Source organism: Seriola aureovittata, chromosome 2 (genome assembly GCF_021018895.1).
Source record: "Seriola aureovittata isolate HTS-2021-v1 ecotype China chromosome 2, ASM2101889v1, whole genome shotgun sequence".
NCBI classification, from domain to species: Eukaryota; Metazoa; Chordata; class Actinopteri; order Carangiformes; family Carangidae; genus Seriola; species Seriola aureovittata.
In genome coordinates, this window is record NC_079365.1 from 15690255 (window position 1) to 15709853 (window position 19599).

General features: G+C 41.9%; 3 protein-coding genes across 5 annotated transcripts; 1 reads left to right on the forward strand and 2 right to left on the reverse strand.

Moving 5' to 3' along the window:
• Positions 1 to 1437: 1437 nt before the first annotated feature.
• Positions 1438 to 7401, forward strand: tmcc2 (transmembrane and coiled-coil domain family 2). 2 transcript variants are annotated; one of them, XM_056389953.1, is made up of 5 exons: positions 1438 to 1852; positions 3723 to 4118; positions 4445 to 5061; positions 5619 to 5754; positions 6196 to 7401. In XM_056389953.1, the coding sequence occupies exons 1-5, from the start codon at positions 1850 to 1852 to the stop codon at positions 6493 to 6495; spliced, it is 1452 nt and encodes a 483-aa protein (XP_056245928.1). In that variant the 5' UTR covers positions 1438 to 1849; the 3' UTR covers positions 6496 to 7401. The 2 variants fall into 2 exon arrangements, with proteins under 2 accessions (XP_056245928.1, XP_056245935.1); XM_056389960.1 differs by having other exon boundaries at positions 1439 to 1847.
• Positions 7402 to 8914: 1513 nt separating this feature from the next.
• usp49 (ubiquitin specific peptidase 49) lies at positions 8915 to 16681 on the reverse strand. Of its 2 annotated transcripts, none has more exons than XM_056389882.1 (7): positions 15770 to 16681; positions 14025 to 14147; positions 12401 to 13872; positions 11873 to 12080; positions 11081 to 11189; positions 10673 to 10878; positions 8915 to 10582 (listed from the first exon to the last, which is right to left on the reverse strand). In XM_056389882.1, exons 3-7 carry the CDS (start codon positions 13805 to 13807, stop codon positions 10479 to 10481), a joined length of 2034 nt encoding a protein of 677 aa, XP_056245857.1. In that variant the 5' UTR covers positions 13808 to 13872; positions 14025 to 14147; positions 15770 to 16681; the 3' UTR covers positions 8915 to 10478. The 2 variants fall into 2 exon arrangements, with proteins under 2 accessions (XP_056245857.1, XP_056245866.1); XM_056389891.1 differs by having other exon boundaries at positions 14021 to 14147.
• Positions 16682 to 17251: 570 nt separating this feature from the next.
• med20 (mediator complex subunit 20) lies at positions 17252 to 19580 on the reverse strand. The gene is made up of 4 exons (XM_056390265.1): positions 19435 to 19580; positions 19012 to 19157; positions 17763 to 18016; positions 17252 to 17673 (listed from the first exon to the last, which is right to left on the reverse strand). Exons 1-4 carry the CDS (start codon positions 19446 to 19448, stop codon positions 17452 to 17454), a joined length of 636 nt encoding a protein of 211 aa, XP_056246240.1. The 5' UTR covers positions 19449 to 19580; the 3' UTR covers positions 17252 to 17451.
• Positions 19581 to 19599: the final 19 nt, after the last annotated feature.

Consider the following 19599-nt stretch of genomic DNA (forward strand, 5'->3'; position numbering starts at 1 on the left):
CTTGTACTGTAAAGACAGATGTGCCAAGTTTTCAGACTATAGATGAGCACAATTGTTGTGTAAAGACCGGATATCAGTGGTAACAGCTAGCTGCTGCCCAGAGAACCTAATGTCGAATGAAATATTGAGGACATTTTACGGCTAAAAGTGTCAGATTTTTCCCTTTGGTGTCAGGTTGGAAAAAAAGTGAAGGGCAACAGGAGTCACCCTAGACCTACTGGCACTCTTGAAGGGGGAAAAAGTTATTTTAAAGAGTAACAATATGTCTTCAACCATAGGGTGTGGCATAAACATTTTAAAACATATGGACTAAAACATACCAATACCAATGTCTTATTTTATTTTTGATGTATTCATTTTATTCTTAAATATTCAGTTGAGCAGCGGTTGAATGTAATTACATTTATTTACAGTACAAGAAGTTTAGTGATTCCATTTTATACTCTGAAACTTTTTAAACTTGAAAAACAAGTGGAGTAACAGGATGACACTGCCCCCATCCATAGGACACGAGGGCTCAATGAATGGTTGATTATGATGTGAATCATTTGCTATGGCGTTCACAGTCTCCAGATCTCAACACAAATGAACACGTGTGGGGGGATGTTGGACTGACGTGTTGGAAAACGCTCGTCAAAACACCAAATGAAGGAGTATCTTTTGGAAGAATAGGTGTTCATAAGTGTTCATCCCTCCAGTGGAGTCCAGAGACCTGAATCAGGTTAGAATTAGCTCAATATCCATAAACTACAACGCTACTCACACGTTAATGCAACAATAACAAGAATCCAATAATATAACATAATGTAATAAAGCAATATAGCAGTTGTTTGTCTGCAGAACAAGTACTTTTACTTTTGATACTAATAATTTGCTGATAATTCACCTGTACTTTTCCCTAGATAAGATTTTGAAGCCAGGACTTTTACTTGTACTGCAGCTTGTTTTCATCTCTGTTTTGTGGGTATCCCTCCACACAGACACACACACACACACACACACACACACACACACACACTGGCGCACAAGCCAGCACAAACAGGTTTGAAGTTGAGTGCATAAAACTTCAAGTAGCCCTGAGTAGCTCAAACAGTCTTCTGTTGTTGTGATGTCACACTTCTTCTTCATTTGTGAAGAGCAGCAGAGCAAAAAGGAGAGAGAGAGACACTGCTCAGACAGACACTGTTTACTCTGGCACCACATCACTGCAGTCCCACATCAGCAGCAGCACACACTGGGTATATGTGTTTGTATTGATGGTTTGGGGATGAAGGGCCTGGAGCAGGCCCTGCCCACCCCCCCTCTGCATGCCTCTCTCTCTCTCTCTCTCTCTCTCTCTCTCTCTCTCTCTCTCTCTCCTCTGGCCTCAGCAGCATGGAGGGAGGCACCTGCACGCCTGCGCCAAGCTCTCCCATCCCCCCGCCCATCTCCCTCCATCATCTGTCCCTTAGCTCCCACATCCATTATAGGGCAGGACATCCAGCATTTGCATTTAGACTGAAAGAGAGAGAGTAACGGAGGGAGGCGGAGGGAGCAAATGACACAAAGGAGAGAGAGAGAGAGAGAGAGAGAGAGAAAGAGAGAGAGAGAGAGAGAGAGAAAGAGAGAGAGAGAGAAATAGATCAGAGCGTTGGGGAGAGGGAGAGGGAGTGGGAGGCTGCAGATATCGATGGCATTAACAATGGAGAATTAGGAACCAGAGAGGTGATAGTCAGCCAGACAACGGCTGAGGGTAAAGATATTTGAGGAGGGGGGCACAGGGGGAGGAGGAGGAGGGAGGAGGAGGAGGAGGAGGATGGGCCTCGAACACAGACTTGCAATGGCACTGCAAAAATTGGATTAAAGCAGTATGGTAACGTTTCTGATTTAATTTATTGCTGTGCTGCTTGTGTCTCATCCTCATGTGTTCGCATCCACGCTTGTTGACGTCCATCGGCCGTATCTCATGTCACAGTGTTGTCTCCTCGCCTAGTGAAGAAGGCACAGGCACACTCTTGTCCTCTTGTGTTTTCTGATACCATAGACATCTGCCATCTCCATCCTCATCCTCACAGCCCTCCCTCTCTCCCAACCTCCAGGAGCTCTGAATTCATCACAGACATCACCATGCGTGCTTAAAAAAAGAGGAAAAGAACCCGTTAGATTTGAGCATCATTGCAGCCATCGCTGTCTGCTTCTCTGCTGTTTGTTGTTTGTTGTGTTGTATCGCTGGACACCGCATCTCCTCCTCCTAGATGAGCCATCGCATGAGCCACTGCAGAAGCATCTCACTTTTTCTTACAAGATCAGGAAATGATTAACCACCAGAGACTGCAGTCATCTGTTTTTCCTCGCCATTACAATGTGATTGTAACCTACTAAACACACGCGCGCGCGCGAGCTGCCTGCTTCGCTTCGCTCTGGGTGATTATAATAGCACAGGGAGCTTGTGCTCATTTCACACTGTCACGCAAATAAAACACAAATAAATCCGTGCACCGGTCCCGCCCAGAGAAATTAGAGCAGCGCTGTGAGATGTTTGGTGTCATGTGTCTGCCTGAGCTCATGTTTGCAGGGTCTGATTACAATGTTTTGACGTCAGGCAGAGGGTCATTAACAGTCCCACCATCTGCCAAGCTACACATATAGATAGGACACTGACCAGGGATTCCCCTCCTGGATCGATGAGATGTCAGCACATTGTTTAAAAGGATTACAACATTGTGCTATTGTCTTTCTTTTAATGACGGACATACATTTAGGTTGATGCCAGAATCAGACAATCATCCAGAAAACTCATGAAGAGATTTACATGAAGGGCCAGCCATTCATCATCATTATCATAACTGTCACTTGCTGCACACCATCATTGTTTTAAATGTACCATGCAGTTTGGTTTTACTCTCTTATTCCTCATAAATACCTAATGCATTTTCAAAGGAGAGGCGTTTTAAAGTAAATTGTGTGTAATGAAGTTGAGTTTCTGAGGCTGTGCAGGGCAGGAAGCAAAGTAATTATGTATCATCTAATTAATGCATGATGGCCTTTCTGCGTATTCTCTGATGCCCCCCACCAAATCAATTACTGGCATTACCACAAGGGGTGGAAAGTAACTAACTGCAAGTAGGCTACTCTCATTTCATATGTGGTCTTTACATGTGATTTTACTTTGGCCTGAGCAGATATTTGGCTAACTCTGTAACATGCTAACTATGACTACAGTTCTGTTGATGTTGTCTGAGACAGTTTTGCGTTGAGTTTATCAGCATTTGTTGATTTCCAAATGCATTCCTTTGGAAAACAAATACTCAAATCACATCTGTGTATATATTTGGTCATTGATAAGTTATTATTGGAAACTTCAAGGAAATAATTGATAATTTATATGAACCCATAAAATAAAGTATTGCCAATATGGTAACCCTTTATTTTACAAGCTGTTATACACATATAACAATTTTTGGAAAGCAGAGGAGTTTTTTGTTATGGCATCATAACATGATATTCCATCTAAGCTTGAGATAAAACTTCTGTTGCCATACAGAGTCAGTCAAAGTCAGGATGCTACAATGGCTTTTTCAAAGTGCCTCAAAATAATCATTAAAAGAGCTACATCTGTACTTTTGCTTGAGTAGATTTCAACACAGGCAATGCTTCTTCTATTTTAGTAAAGTCATGTTGGATTCGTTGTGGTACTCGCTCCACCCTGGATTACCTCTCCCTGTCCTCTCTTCTCCCCTCAGCTGGACAAGAGTGAGGTGGCAACTCTAGGCATACCCTCCACCACCAGCCATGGAGGTTCTGACAGCAACATCAGTGTGGACGGAGCGGGGGCAGCGTCTGGGATCATGGCCGGGGGTGCTGAAGGTTCGATGGCCGGCGAGCCACAGCGGACTCGTGCTGCTCTGGAGCATCTGCAGCAGAAGATCCTGAAGGTCACTGAGCAAATCCGTGTAGAGCAGGAGGCCCGAGACGACAACGTTGCAGAGTACCTGAAGTTGGCCCACAACGCAGACAAACAGCAGGCGTCCAGGATCAAGCAGGTCTTTGAGAAGAAGAACCAGAAGTCAGCACAGACCATTGCACACTTGCACAAGAAACTAGAGCACTATCATAAGAAGCTAAAGGAGATAGAACAAGTAAGTGAGAAAGTGTGTATATGCAGTTAGATAGGATGTGCACGTTTCACATTTTTATGTGTTGCTATTTCTGAGACTGTTTAATTATCTCATGACTGACACAAACAAGTGTTCTATATTTGTGAGGTCAGTTGTGTCCAAATATAGACTGATGCTTTTCATCTCCTAACACTTACTTAAACCAATGCATCACCCTGTGTCTCACCTAATTCTCTACAGGACCTGTTTTCCTCATCTATCTTCCTACAGTTCTATCCCTTAAACCTAATCACCGCTCTCCTACCTTTAAGATCCTCTGCTTCCTCATTTCTCTTCCCTCTCTACAGAATGGGCCAGCCCGGCAGCCTAAGGATGTCCTGCGGGACATGCAGCAAGGATTAAAGGACGTTGGAGCCAACGTTCGTGCTGGGATAAGTGGTTTTGGAGGTGGAGTAGTTGAAGGGGTCAAAGGTGGTGTGTCTGCCCTCACTCACACAGCTGTAGTCTCCAAGCCGAGAGAGTTTGCCAGTCTTATCAGGAACAAGTTTGGCAGCGCAGATAATATCGCTCATCTAAAGGACACACTCGAGGACGGAGTCGGGGGCCACTCTGAAGACACCCCCACACCTCGTGCGCTGAGTGGAAGTGCCACTCTGGTCTCCAGCCCAAAGTACGGCAGCGACGACGAGTGCTCCAGTGCCACTTCTGGGTCTGGAGCAGGCAGCAATTCTGGTGGAGCCGGGGGAGGAGGGGGAATATTAGGGCCAACAATGGGGAGTCCCAGACTGGATGGGCACCACCATCACCACCACCACATGCATGGCTCTTGGGACTCTCTACTTGAGGGCCTGCAGGAGATCAAAGCCAGCCAGGCACATATGGAGGATGCCATTGAGGACATGAAGGGCCAGCTGCAGAGTGACTATTCCTACATGACACAGTGCCTGCAAGAAGAGAGATACAGGTAGAGATCCCTGAAATACTGGCAGTTACTCTCAACCCAGGTGTTAAGCAGTTTTGACCTCTGTTTTAATCAGTACAGTCCTCATAATGTAGTTCACCTGAAGAATGTGGCCTAAGGTGGCCAGATATCTGAAATGAAATGCAGGGGCATTTCAAGTTTGTGTACAATATATCATTAAAATATCCAATGTTTTTATCTATGAATTAAAAAAAGGGGGACAGACATGTATTTTGACCACAGTAACTGTTGTATTGTAATAAATGATATATAAAGGCAGACTGATAAAATGATGACCTCCAAAAACGGGGATTGTCCCTAGAAAATGGGGACATCTGGTCACCCTTATATGGCTGGCAAAATTCAATATTTTTTATAGTATAAACATATCCTATGAAAGGACTAAAACCAGCAGTGCATGTATCAGGCTTTGCTTACACAGGAAATATGTGACGTTTGACACTATTCAAGAGTTGAAGTTTGATTTTCCCATGAACCTCTGCATATATCTTTGGTGAATCTTATAGGATTCTTGTGTGTGTTTTGCACTGTAAACTCAGGTATGAGCGACTTGAGGAGCAGCTGAATGACTTAACAGAGCTGCACCAGAATGAGATGACCAACCTTAAACAGGAACTTGCCAGTATGGAGGAAAAAGTGGCCTACCAGTCGTATGAGAGAGCGAGAGACATCCAGGTAAAAACCTGCTACATTATTACAGAGTAAAGTCAGGTTGTTTTTGTACCTAAACTTCAGCGAGCTGTGACTGTTCCATAACCATGACAGAGAAGGCCCAGTACTCTCCCATGTGTTATTCCTATATGATGGTTCATGTTGTTTTCAGGGGGCTACTCTTTAAAGAGCCGGACAACTTGGCTTAAAATACTTAAAAAGTATTTCTCTATATTATTAAATTTTCATGACTGAAGAGAATGAAACAAAGATTTTTTAAAAATAAAGTCAAATTAACAGTCAGAATTTCAACAGATTTGATTGAGAGCGACCAAACAATCCACCAACTGTTGCCATCTCTCAGTTAAAAAGCTGATTGAGAAAATAAGTTTTCAGGGACTTACAAGATATTGTGGAAATAAATCTCACAGTGTGGTTACTCTTTGTGTGTGTTTGTGCATACAGGAGGCTGTAGAGTCATGCCTGACACGCATCACCAAGCTGGAGCTGCAGCAGCAACAGCAGCAGGTTGTCCAGTTGGAGGGAGTGGAGAACGCCAACGCTCGAGCTCTGCTGGGTAAACTCATCAATGTCATCCTGGCGTTAATGGCCGTGCTGCTGGTCTTCGTCTCCACTTTGGCCAACTTCATCACCCCTCTGATGAAGACCCGAGCCCGAGTAGCCTCCACCGTCCTGCTGACTTTGCTGCTGTTCATCCTGTGGAAGCAGTGGGACTTTGTGGAGATGTGGCTGCTGCCCAGCTGAGCTCCCTGTGAGAGACTCCAGAGGGGACCAGAGAGAGTCACAGCTGGTTTCAACTCAGTCACCACCACTAAAGGATCCGGAGACTGAAATAGAACGAGAGCTGCTGCACTTGTTCCCTTTGAGTTTAAAGTGGGAGTATCTGAGGACAAAACATGGCACTTTTTAGTAGAGGACAGGGCGAGATCCAGCCCACAGTGTGTGTCGAGAGGTGTTTACAATGAAAAAAGACAAAAGACATCATCTCATCTCGCCCAAATCTATTGCTGTTGATGACCAATCATCGATTGCAGCGCTATCACCAAAAACTGCGTTTCTTGCAAGACATCTTTGGATCGTCTTTTCTAATTATTTATGATACATGAATAACAAAGACTAGAGCAACTGACTGTAAAATGCTGATCATGTCTGCTGCAACCTTCATGTTGAAGCTATAGTATATTTGAGAGGAAAAGTTTTTTTTCATGAATGTTATGTGCTCATGCATGTCGTCATATGTGCACTGAGACGCATTAGCTGGCATGAGTTAACATTTCAATAACGACAAAATGAATCAGAAATACAGTGCAGATATGATGTATTCAGTGTCATTCCTGGTTTGTTTTACATCCTGGTCTGGTGTTGACGCTTTTAGACGCTTTTCTTTCTTTTTGTCTTTTTCTTGAAGTTGAAGGAACAGGTTTTTATTTTTAATGCCGATATCTACTAAAACTCACCATAATAATTCAACTATGTAAAATCTGTTCTGTCCATAAATACTATTTCATGACCACTATTGTAGAACTGCTACTATTCACAGTGTCAAACTAACTGGCATGTCAAATTGTATCAAGGTTTATATCCAGTTTGCAAAAAATAATTATTGCTGTTTTATTAAACAACGTGAAAAATAAATGATTTCATATATTAGGCTGATCTTGGATGTATCCTTATCATCCTTGACTGAGACTGAACTTTACGACTGAAATGCTTTTAGACTGAGTAAGAGAGTAACATCTTACGTAACTTAGATCTAGATACAATGGTAACGTTTTCTAATAAGGTAGCCTATGTAACATCTGTAAAAAGTGGCTTTATTAATTGTGAGTAAAGTGTTTACTGAAGCTAAAGCTAGAGCTTAAATAAGGCCGAATTTTGGGTTGCCAGGTTGTGAAGAATCCTCTGACTTACTGGGAAATATCTGGGAAATATCTGTATATATTATAACTATTTATTATCAAGCATCTATTAATGGGTTACCAACATTATAGCCGCAATATATATATACCAAATAGAGGATGAACACAAAAATCACAGGGATTTTTTGCAGCCCAGAAAGAGAAGCCTCATTGCTGCTCCAAAAAGCGTTGGTAAAAAATAAAGGATTTATTTACCATTTATAAAAATTCCTTATGAAGAGTGCCATATTAGAAATGGTGTTGAAATAATAATAATAATGTTAGTTCAGAAACTGAAACTGTTAGCATATTCACTTCATATTATAAAAGAAATAACTGATAATGAATAAAATAACTAATATGTTCAAGTAATTTCATATGTATGAATCTGCATGACACTGCTGACATAGTTTCATCAGCAGAACAGAAACTGCTCTTTGAAAACAGATGTTTTCTAAACATCAACCTGTAAAGATGCAGATAACAGTACAGGAAAAATCTCAATGCTGTTCAGAATTTAGTCAGCGAACTTACGTTATACAGCAAAATGTTTGTTAACTTTAGCAAACATTGGCCACCATAAACTACTGGTCATACCAGACCAAGTGTGTTTTGAACAGAGCCACAGTGCATGTTTTAGCTAATGACGACAACTTTTCATTTGAAAGAAGAATGTGTTTATCTTTTCTCAAAAATCACAGGGTCCTGTTTTAAAGACAAAAATAGGCCAACAGTACAAAACATTAGCCTCGGCCAACATTAATAAAATCTTAAAGTCAGTACTTTGTGCTTTATGTTACGCTAATGTGAAAGATCTCTTCACATTACATCACTGAAAATAGAGGACCGGTTCTCTGCAGCAAAGAGAAATAATCCACAGAGATTATTTACTTTTAAGGGTCCTCAGTAGCATTTTTGCCTGGGCCAGATTATATTTATTCTAGGTTTCAAATCTTTAAGAACACATTAGAGAAGCAGAATTAATAGGGGGCCTCAGATCAAATGTGGATCCGTCTGCTAATCCTGTGGATTAATTCAGTCCTACTTCACTGTATCTGTCTCTTATGATGCTGAATGTGTGAAGAGAAGATTGCCAACATGTTTTTCCTGACTCCATTTATACACACGGGACATGTATGTAACCTGCTGTAGTGTTTTAAAGATAGATGTTGCAGGCTAAATCAGTGAGGCTACATAAAAAAAAAAAAAAAAGCTCATAACTTTTACACAACTATTCGCTCTAAAATGAACACAACACAAAAATGTTTCAAATTTGTTTTGTCTTTTTAATAATTACTGTCAGACAAAACCCATATGACCATTACATTTATGACAGGTATTCTTACAGTACAAGACAGAACTCAAGGGGATCAGAGCTTGTGGCATAGCCACACCTGACCACTAAAAAGTAAGACATTCATCGTCATTAGATTGTTCCAACTTTTACAGAGTTCACAAATGTAATTTGCATTTGACTCGTATCAAACACAACAGTTTTTCTTGATTACCTAGGAAATTCTAAAGACCTTGATAGAAACAGCAGAGTAGAAAAAAACATTGTATAACAAGCAGAAGAATTCCTGATTTTATCTCAATTTCCTGTCAAGATGCAAGATGTACAGTATATTGCTTTCAGGTGCTTAACTCAAAATGGGTACCCCAAGTCTCCCAAAAACATTCCTCAGTATCGCAGTCTGCCCTATGACTCGTTTTCAATCTCCTGCATTTAAAACACAGGTGCAGTGTCTCCGACCTGGGCTCAGACTAGTCTAACAGTTAAACCGCAGGAGGAGCTGCCATTTAAAGAAGTTACAGGAGCTAAAACATGAACAATCACAAAGATAGGACCAACAGTAATAGCCCCTCCTCAAAAGTGCAGCTTTCCATCGCTCATCTTCAATCAAGTGTCTGAAACTTTTTGCTTCTTTTTGTGGAAGTGAAACATAGAATGGCTACAAAATAAAACTAAAAACAAAAACGATTCCTGTTCACTGAGAGCGCACACCAAGGCCTCGAGCCTAAGACACAGTATCCAGTCACAGCAGTACAATTGAGGAGAGGACATGGTGAAATACAAATGACACGATGAGTATTAAAAGTTTTCAAAACTGACATTTCACAATAATTAAAAAAGCTGAACAGGAGGCAACACAGAGTCTGGACTTTAGTCTCTTCTATAACTACACTCCTTTCATTCAAGAGGATCTACGCAATCATGTTGAAAGATGTACCTCCCATAATATTTAGTGCATTGAGATCAAATGTACAGTTACATATAAAACGCACATTGTCAACATTATTGTGAGAAAATGCTCCAAACTCCAGAATCCGTGTTGCCTCTGAATGTAAAATGCTGTTTCAGGAGAGCGCCTGGTTGTTTCCAGACTCAACATACATGAGCCTGGTTGTTTTTAAAAACATGGACACACAACTTGGTGTTCAGCAGGACAGAGTCAGACCTGCTCCCACAGTCTTCAGGCCATAAACCAATATGCTGGTCCCACAGGGCGGAGAAACCTGTTGCCTCATTTATGAAAAGGTTTTTGATTTCTGTTTTTTCCATTAGGAAATATTAATGCAAATCCACCAATTGTAATGGCTAAATTACAGTATGTATACAATTATTTCCACCTTTCTCATCTGGATTATGCTGCTAAAATTTTCACCTTGACTCATGATTGTGGCTGTCCTACTGCCCTCATTGCAATCTTTTTTTAGTAAATCATTTTAAAGTGATTGTTTAATTACATCTGGGAAAACATCAGAGAACATTTTCATAAATGCAGCCCTAAGTTGCCACGTGCAGGTCGACATCACAGCGAGAGGTGCCTAGGCAGACCTCTGGGTATAGAAGAGAATATAGGCCTGAGTGTTGCACACTTCCTCCACACTGCAAACCTTCATCTCAGAGTCATTACAGTGGACCCAGAAACCTGAAGATAAAAAGACAAAACTGGTTAAAAATGCAACAGAACATTAGGACAGCATATGTTAATGTGAATCAAGTCTGGCCTCTTCCTCACCTCCTTCTGTATTGTAGCAGTATGCGGTGTAGTGCCCTGAGCCGAAGCCTTTACCATGATGCATGACTACAGCAGACAGATCATAGGTGTAGCCTCCTCTGTGGACAGAGTGACCTGAGCCTGTGCAGCAGTATGGTTTGATGTTCAGAACCTGGTCAAAGGCCACATGGACGCCGATTTTCTCCCTATGGTTCCGCCCCGACCATCTGCCATACAACAGGGACTAGTCAGTGTCACAAGGATTCAGAAGCTTCATGGTAAAAAATAAATTCTCCTGTACTAAATGACTCTGATGTCAGTTAAAGAAAACAAGAATAAACAACACTGTGTTTCTCAAACCTGCTTGAAAGCTGAAGTTATTAATTCTATGTAAACATTAGAAGAAAACCAGCCAGCAGAGAAACTTGCCTGAAGCGTTTGAGGTGCAGCCGTAGAACCTGAGGTAAACGGTAGATCAGAAGCTGCTTACATGCCTCTGACAGAACTAAGGGTTTGTGGGATGATTTCCGTCTTCTTTCTGGCAAACCATGAAACAGTAAGATGCTAAGTTAATCCACACAGGAATTCGAATGCATATTACTGATGTGAGGCTTTGTTCAAATTGTTGAGGTGACACTCTTACAATTCATCAGGCATTGCAAACAGGTAAGGAAACATTTTCATGTTTTATTTTAGAAGGACTGTCTCCTCCAAGACTTTCAACAAGTGGGCTAACAACACTCCCCATTATCACCAACAGCTGATTGTCCTTCATTTGAATTCTTGAAAACTGGATTTCAAATGTCAACTTCAAGACATATTTAGTAAAAATCCCCAAAAGACATTTCAAATAAAAATTCTCACTACTACTTTCTTGCTCTTCTTGCTATCTCCTGTCACTGATGTTTTTCACACTGAAAGCCCAATTTCCTTTTATGAGTTAACCTCATTTGCATAAGTTTGCAACGTTTAGACACATCAAATTATTAAGAAAGCTGTATTCAGACATGATTTAAAACTAAAAGTGTACGTGGAGCCTAATCACATTGAACATTCAAAATCTGGTGCATTTAAAATATTTTCTTCCTGAATTATTCATAACTATTTCAGAGTTATCAGTTCCAGCTGTAGGGGGGAAATCCTAACAGAACAGAACTGAGATCCAACATGTTTCCAGAAGCTGCTGTCTTTGTTTTGCATTGTATCAAACATTGTACTAACTGTTGCAGTGGTTGCAGGCGTAGATGCTGCCTTCAAGAGCCTCCATCTCTGTAAACTTGGACAGCATCTCGGTGAGGGTGCAGCTGCGCTGGTAAGCTGTAGATCCTGAGCCTTTGTCTATGCTGTGATATCGCTCCGGAAACTCCAAAGACAAATCCCAGAATGGCTCAACTGTGTTAGACTTGTGCTTACAGGACAGACACGTCACCTAAAAAACACACAGCAAGAAGAGAGGGAAACCAGGTGAGGACTCCAGTGATAAGTAGTTGTGATGTTTGTTGATGTCGCAAAGTCTTAGTCTTCATTTTATGTGGTATAAACACAGGTTTGGGAAGAATAAAGAAGGCTGGATGGGTCTCTACTTTACATTATCACAACAACAATCTTTATCACAGCGACAGATTATATCCATGTTTTGTGAAACACATACATGTACTGTATGTTTAACATTGAATTCTGTGACATTTTGGGCCAAGACAACCATACTATAAAATTGTCATATCATTTCTAATGTGTTGGAATTCTCACCTGGCTGAGTAGCTGCCCATGAAAGATGGTGTTGAGGACCTTTAGCACTTGCTTGGATAGTTTCCTCTTTGTGATGGGGATAACTATCCTGCGTTTGGACCCCTCTGTGTCCAGCTCCTGCTGCACCTTGTCCAGCAGCTCACACAGGAACTCCTGGGCATCCTGTTGGTCATACCCACGGAAAGCTGGGATGAGATTCCACACAGAGTGCAGCATGGCGAAGGGAGATACCAAAGACCACCGGCCGGACCACATGACCCTGAAAAGTGTATGCAACTCATGGCACAGAGACATTTGCTGGCGGGTGGAGCAGCGAGGCTCCTTGGGCTGGACCAACTCCGCAGCCTGCGAAGAGGGCGGAGCGCTTTCTTTTTTGCTAACTGGCAAATTCCAACAACCTGCCTTCCCCATGCGTCCAAGAGGGCATCCTGACAGTGCTGTGTTACCACTGCTGACTACACCTCCTGTTACCCCCTTCATGTCCTGGGAGTGATTGGTCTTGGCCAGCAGCTCCTCAGTCTCACACAGGTCCAAAGTGAGAAAACACTCCCTGAATTTCTGCAGGTGGCTCAGCACTTGCAATATTGAGTTCATGTAGCATGTGTTCCCCAAGTTGCGCAGACCAGTGACACCTGGAGCAGGTCTCCGGCGGGTTACCGCATGTGTGGAGTAGTATCTCCTCAGTTTAGCAGCTCTGCCGTTCCGAGGAGCCTTGCGGGACAGGGTTAGAAGGGAAGGCTTCTTGGGAGGAGGAGGTAGGCGTTCTGGAGGGTCGCGAAATTTGCGAGGAATGAGTGTGATCGTTGAACGTGGCGCCTGAGTAAGAAGCCTAGCACTCTTTCTGGGAGGTACATTGCCAAGCTCTTCCATGAGTCTCCTTTTCACCTCTTTCTTTTGTCTTCTAGCTTCCTCAAGTTTCTCCTTGCGTTGATTCTGCAGCTCCTGATGTTTGCTGATCCATATTTGAAACATCTTCCCTAGGAGTGCTTTCCTCCTGTGACGCAAGGCCAGCTGCATGGCGGGCTGTGGCCCACCTTCCCCAACCCAGGGGGTGCACTCTCCCCCAGTCGAGGAACGCAGTGAACGTCTACCTGGGCTCCGAACAGTAGAGAGTGCACCTCTGAGGAGTTTGAGGTCTCCCTCTGCGTTATCATTGAGGACATAGTCTCCACAGGCAAAGCAGAAGACATCCAACTCACGCACCTCCATAGCCAGTGGGTGTTGTGACTCCTGAAAGTGTTTGAGTGAGTGCTCCTCCATGAAACGTCCACATGCCACGTGGGAGCACTTGAGGCAGGCCCACACTGAATCGGTGGTGCTGCAGTCCACACAGTGCCATTTCTGTGGATTGAGGATAGAATGATCGTGGCCCAGACGAAGGCGTCCCACGTGCTTACAACGATCCATCTCTCCAGATGCACATGTGGCCTCAGTGATAGGACACACGTCCTGTAGCCAAGCAGCAACTCATTCTGAGGTAAGAGTTACAGGGAAAAAATAAAGTAAGACTAAGATCAGTGCTTATTATGGTGTACACTATTATCAATCTGACTTATTCAAATGAATAAACCTGCAAACACTGTGCTGTATACAAAGTGACAGAAAATTAAAATGGTATACCTACTGAAAATGTAGATTGCTTGATCAGGTTTGGGACAATACATCACAACATGTGCAGAGAACTCAAGAGCAACATTCGGCTTGATCATCCATGTTCACGGTGACCACCAGCACCAATAGGAACATTCTGCAAAATCAGGATGAAATCAAATTAATAAAGCATATCTGTATCCAAACTCTTTTCTCTTCTACTAACAGTTGTTCAATTAGATAGATTAGATTGCTAAGAAGAGTGGTCACCACAAAATGACACATTTCTCCAGTTTAATAATACCCAGCATTTAAAAAGTTTTGGAAAACACACTCTTTAAAAAAAAAGAAAGGAAAAAAAGAAAAAGGTATGCACTCATGTGAACTTCTCCACAATGTCTGTTTTGAAAATAGAATATTCACAAACATATAATAATTTGAACTGTTTATTAAATATGTTACAAAGAAAAACTGGATATACTGTCCACCTAAAAAACCCTTGATGGATGCGAGACTTTGAGCAGACAATGCCTTTCTTCCCTTATGTGTTCAAGGGCTTCTAGAAAATTTTCCTTGGCTTCACAGGGAGCTCGGGGTGGGTGATATAGTTGATATTGTGGGCCAGTATGTAATACTGGGGTCCACAAATAAACTTGACTTTATATTTGATATAATGAATAATAGTAAATCGTTAGCAACTGTTAGAGTTCACATTATACACAGTGGTTACACTGATTCCTTAGAAAATAAGAAAACCTCTCATACGTTGGCTGGTGAGGTTAAAGTCATGTTCACTGACATCACAGAAACACAATATGTGCCGCACATTTCATCAGAAATAATATCTTAAGTTGTTAAACAGCCAAACTTAGAGGCAATAATGTTGACATGAAGGCGAATGGCTGTCTGTCCTTTCAAATAATATGGTTAATCCATGTAATTGTCTACCACACCAGTACCAGCGCTGTGTATGGAGTTCATTTTGCTTTTTGTTTTCTCCTTTGTGTAAATCATCCACTTTTAAAACTAAAAATTTTAACGAAAAGAAACCATTAACTTGCAAGTCGGTGCAACTGGTTTCTAGTTAGTTGCATACTCAAATCGTGTTATGTTATGCTATTGACTCTGCACGTTAACTGTCAATTAACACATCTGACGCTGATATTCACAAATGTTATAATATCCCTACTGTCTCTGTCCGCTTTTTAAAGCCTGTCGTCTGGCTCAGACTAGCTGGCTCTTAACGCCATGCTAAGCTACTCCACCATCACCATGTTCAGCCAGAACAAAGACCAGTCAGAGCCACTCTCCAGGAACATCCAACAACTTTGTTGGTCTGAAGCAGCCCAGCAGGAAATAAGTTAGCTAACGCCGCTAACCGCTAGCCCAAGCTGCTCGGTAAAGGGTCGGCGTTGACTAGCCTTTTGCCGTCTCTTGCCGAATAATGTACTTTGTTAAACACAGATGGTTCCCTTGGCACCAAGTGGCCAACATTAATGTTGTTAGCTTGCCATGGTGGCTAACGTTAGCTTCACGGCTAACGCGTTTGCTGAGGACAATCGAAGTTAACCTAACGGTTGTTGTTGGTCGCTAACGTTAACTAACGATGCACAGCTTAGCTCGCTAGCGAACTGCGCCGTTAATCCTTTAAAAACTCCCCGGTGACATTCACCACAGAAAGCCGGTTAATGAAGTGTAACGTTACATGAACACCGGCCCTTATCTGTATCCGTTAATACAATTGTAATAAGTGGTCATGGAAAAACTGGGTAACGTTACCATCGCCAACATCCATCCATCCATCCAGTACACTCGGAGCTGGTTGTTGTCCTCCTCACAGATTGAACAACCCAACTCGCGATCCGAGCCCAGACCCTGCTGCTCTCATTGGACTGGGACTGAGCGGCAGCCGGGCTCTCATTGGCGGAGTGGCTGAACAACAGGCAGCAGGATGGACCGTCCGACAGTCCACCCACCGAGGCCACATGGAACAGTAACCGAGGCTGGGTTTGGGCTGCAAACCCGGGCAAAGCGGATAGCTGCCCCCAGAGCCTCTCACCCAGTGTCCCCGAAAGCCCCATGTTCGCCGAGAGTCAGCTGGTTTGAGTTAATCTGATAAAAATACAATTGTGGATGTGAAGCTTTTAAGCACAGCATTGGTTGTTTCTGCTGCTCAAGCTGTCATGTGCAAGGGACTTACTTGGGGCCTCTATTACTGCAAATACTGTGATTGAATAATCACAGGGTGATACTGGTGCCAAGTATTAATCCAGCATGAGGCTGTTGCTTGGAAAATTATGTTGTTTGATACGGAAAGTTGTCAGAGTCTCACTCTTCCCTTAATTTTTTATGTTATTGCTTTTTAAGTGACTAATTTTAATACCACGTCCCTGTTATTCAGTACTTTGAAGCTGTACCATGGACATATAATAATGTTACACATGCTTTCAGTTTCAGTCACATAGATCTTTTTCTGGATCACAATGTAAGAAAGTAAAAGTAATCATTATACTGAATGATGGCCCCTTCCTGAGTTTTACGTTTTACATATTACACTAGTGTATACTAATAATTATTATTGCATCAAAATGAAAGCAGCCTTTTAAAGACCCTGCACACCCATGGTCTATACCCACAGATGTTTTCACTCATTTTCAGACATCTCCTCTGGATTACATGGGCATGCACAGAAAAAAAGTAAATAATAAAATGAATGATGGCTGAATTCCATTTAGCCGTGGTCATGGCTTACTAGGACACTTGAATAGAACAGAGCCTTCGTTAACGTTAATAGTAATGTTTCTGCTTTTCCTCTTCTAACAAGAGAAACATTTGTTGTGGTATGCTGATCAGTCGTATGAATGGGAAATTTAAATTGAACAGAGACCTGTTACTTATGCTTTAATTGCTGCAAGTCAAAATCTCTACCATGACAAAGTCTACTGAAAATAGAGCAGTGAACTGTGACTGTGTGTCTGCACAGATGCAGACAGAGTCCTTGTACGTACTTAAATAATGTTTTCTCTTGTTTAAAACCCTATTACTAATTAAACATGAGCCTTTAGCCACCACCCATTCCAGGAAACCTAATGAGATAAACTAAAAGAAAAACAATTATGTGTAATTTTACATTCAGTTGAAGATTCACCTCATGTACCAAATCTTGAAAAGGTTATAACCCCACCAAGAGGACATCTGAAGTAGTGTGATTACATATGGATTATCATGGTGGAAACAATCAGAAACACAAGAGATTCTGGCTACTTTTCTCCACTAGGTCTCTTTAATACAAGATGTTTTCATCAAATAGACAACCTCGTAATGCGATTGAGGCTTTAGAAATGGAAATAAAAAGCCCACACTTTCAAATATGCCTAAATACCATGCTGATCAATAGGACCAGAATGAAACAACATCAATACAAACATTAAAAAATAGATCTCTCCATTCCCACTGACAGTTCACCGCACATTACTTCCTGGGATTTGAAGTTTACGAAGTTTGTTGAACAACTCCAGGTACTGTGTCATGGTGTCAACACTGTCTGCCGGGGCAAAGAGTCCTTCAGGCTTGGCAGCAAACACAGATGGCAGTTCAGGGACGCTTGGGCCAAGAAAAGACTGCATGAACTCCTTCATGAGATTCCAGCAGTCCCCTGGAACCACACAGGGACAGTACTCCACCTGAGGAGACACACCAAGAGTTGAAGCAGTCACAGTGGGAAAATAGCAACATCTACACTCTCAGAATTAGTCAAACTATAAGTACATACCTCTACTGATATCCCTCTGGCACTGGAGCTCATTGTCACCGTACCAACTTTTATCAAGAAGTCACAGTAGCGGTATCTTGAACCACGACACTCCACCTTGTGTGCCTTGGAATTTTGAAAGTGACTTTTTAGCTTCACCATGAGAACATCAAAGTTTGCATCAGCTATGAGGCAGGGTCCGCCTTCAAACAGGGCCAGGCAGCTCAGGGGAGTCTCAGAGTTGTGCATCACGTATAAGAGCTTGGAGGGCTGACCTGTAACGGACAGGAAAGACTGACTGTCAAAGGTGTTTATTTACTCAAGTGCTGTATTTAAGTATAGTACTGTCACTTTGCAAGATACTTTTACATTAACACATCAGATAGCTGTTTACATTTTTTAGATGCAAAAATACAACAAACTTAAAAAAATATGAAGCACTGTTATAGTTAGAACCAGACAGCACCACCGGGGCTCCCACACCTTTTTAAACACCAGGCCCAAGTACCTCAAATTCAAGGACCCAACATGGCATAATTTGAGACTCGCATCAAGGTTACTGGTTACTGTTACAACACGAAGAATTTTTACAATGAGAGCTAGAAGGCTTTACAGAGGGTCAGCAATTCAAAAAAGAGAGGCTTGATTTTTTTCCCCCTTAAATTCACAAACTTTAAAAGGATTTCGAGGACCCGTGGGAACCCTGTAGCATAATAGAGTATGTAGTCTATAAGGGTAGACCAGCTAAAACATTTGAATACTTGTTACAACAATAATATCTCTGCCTGAGTGAAGATCTACGTTTAATGGATCATTTCAATGTAATCAGGGCTGTTATTACTGTCATTATCATTTAATCAGTATTCTTCTTCATTGTCAATTTCTTGTTAATCTAGAAAATATTTTTTTAAATAGTGTACTATGCCCATTACAACTTCCCAAAGCACTAAATTAAGTCTTTAAATTGCTTGGTTTATTCTCTCTCTAATTCTCACCTTTAAAAAGCTGGAAACAGCAAATATTTGTCATTTCTCTTTGCGGAAGGACTTAAATGATTAAATGATTATCAAAGCTGTTCTCAATTCTAATTGATTAATGACCAATTGTTTCAGTACAAAAGTATATACTTTTTCTTGACATGTTTCCTCTTTTTACATATGGTGAGAGTAATGCCTTGACCTTTCCTGTCCACCCTTGTTCTGAAATATTCTGTTTACACAATTACGATTAAAAGCGATGCTGAAATACAGAGTACACAGTTCAATATTACCGCTGACATTTCCTGTGGCATGGTATGTCTCACAGTCTACACAGAAGCTGCCCTGCTTCACAGCGCCCAGCTGCTCCAGCTTCTTGTGCAGGATGTCCACTGTCTGCTGCACACTCTTCCCCTCCGCCACAGGCACCTGGCACACACTGCAGGGACAACAAATCATCTGATAAACCTAACCTGAAGGAGGGGGACTAACATGCCAGGTAATATCTTATGTTTTAGTTATTATTGTCCTATAACGTTGTCACTGCTGCAACCGGTTTTGCCGAGCATCGTGTGAATCAAACAAAGCAATGCAACTGACAAAAACATATGTGCAGTGGTTGATACGGAAAGCTGATGAAGAGTATTGGTGTACATTGGAAATTTGGGGTTAAAAAATTGAAATATGGCTAAAAACCCATAAAGTAATCATCTCACCAAGTGACTCCCATTGATGTTTTGCCTCCAGTTGTAGTCGAGTCTTTCTGTTTAATACTTCCGGGTCAAAAACTAGTTTTCCGGTGAAGTTAAATCAGCGTATGTAAGATTTTAAGCGGCAAAGAGACATTCATGAATCCACGTAGTTACATGTATTCTTATAGC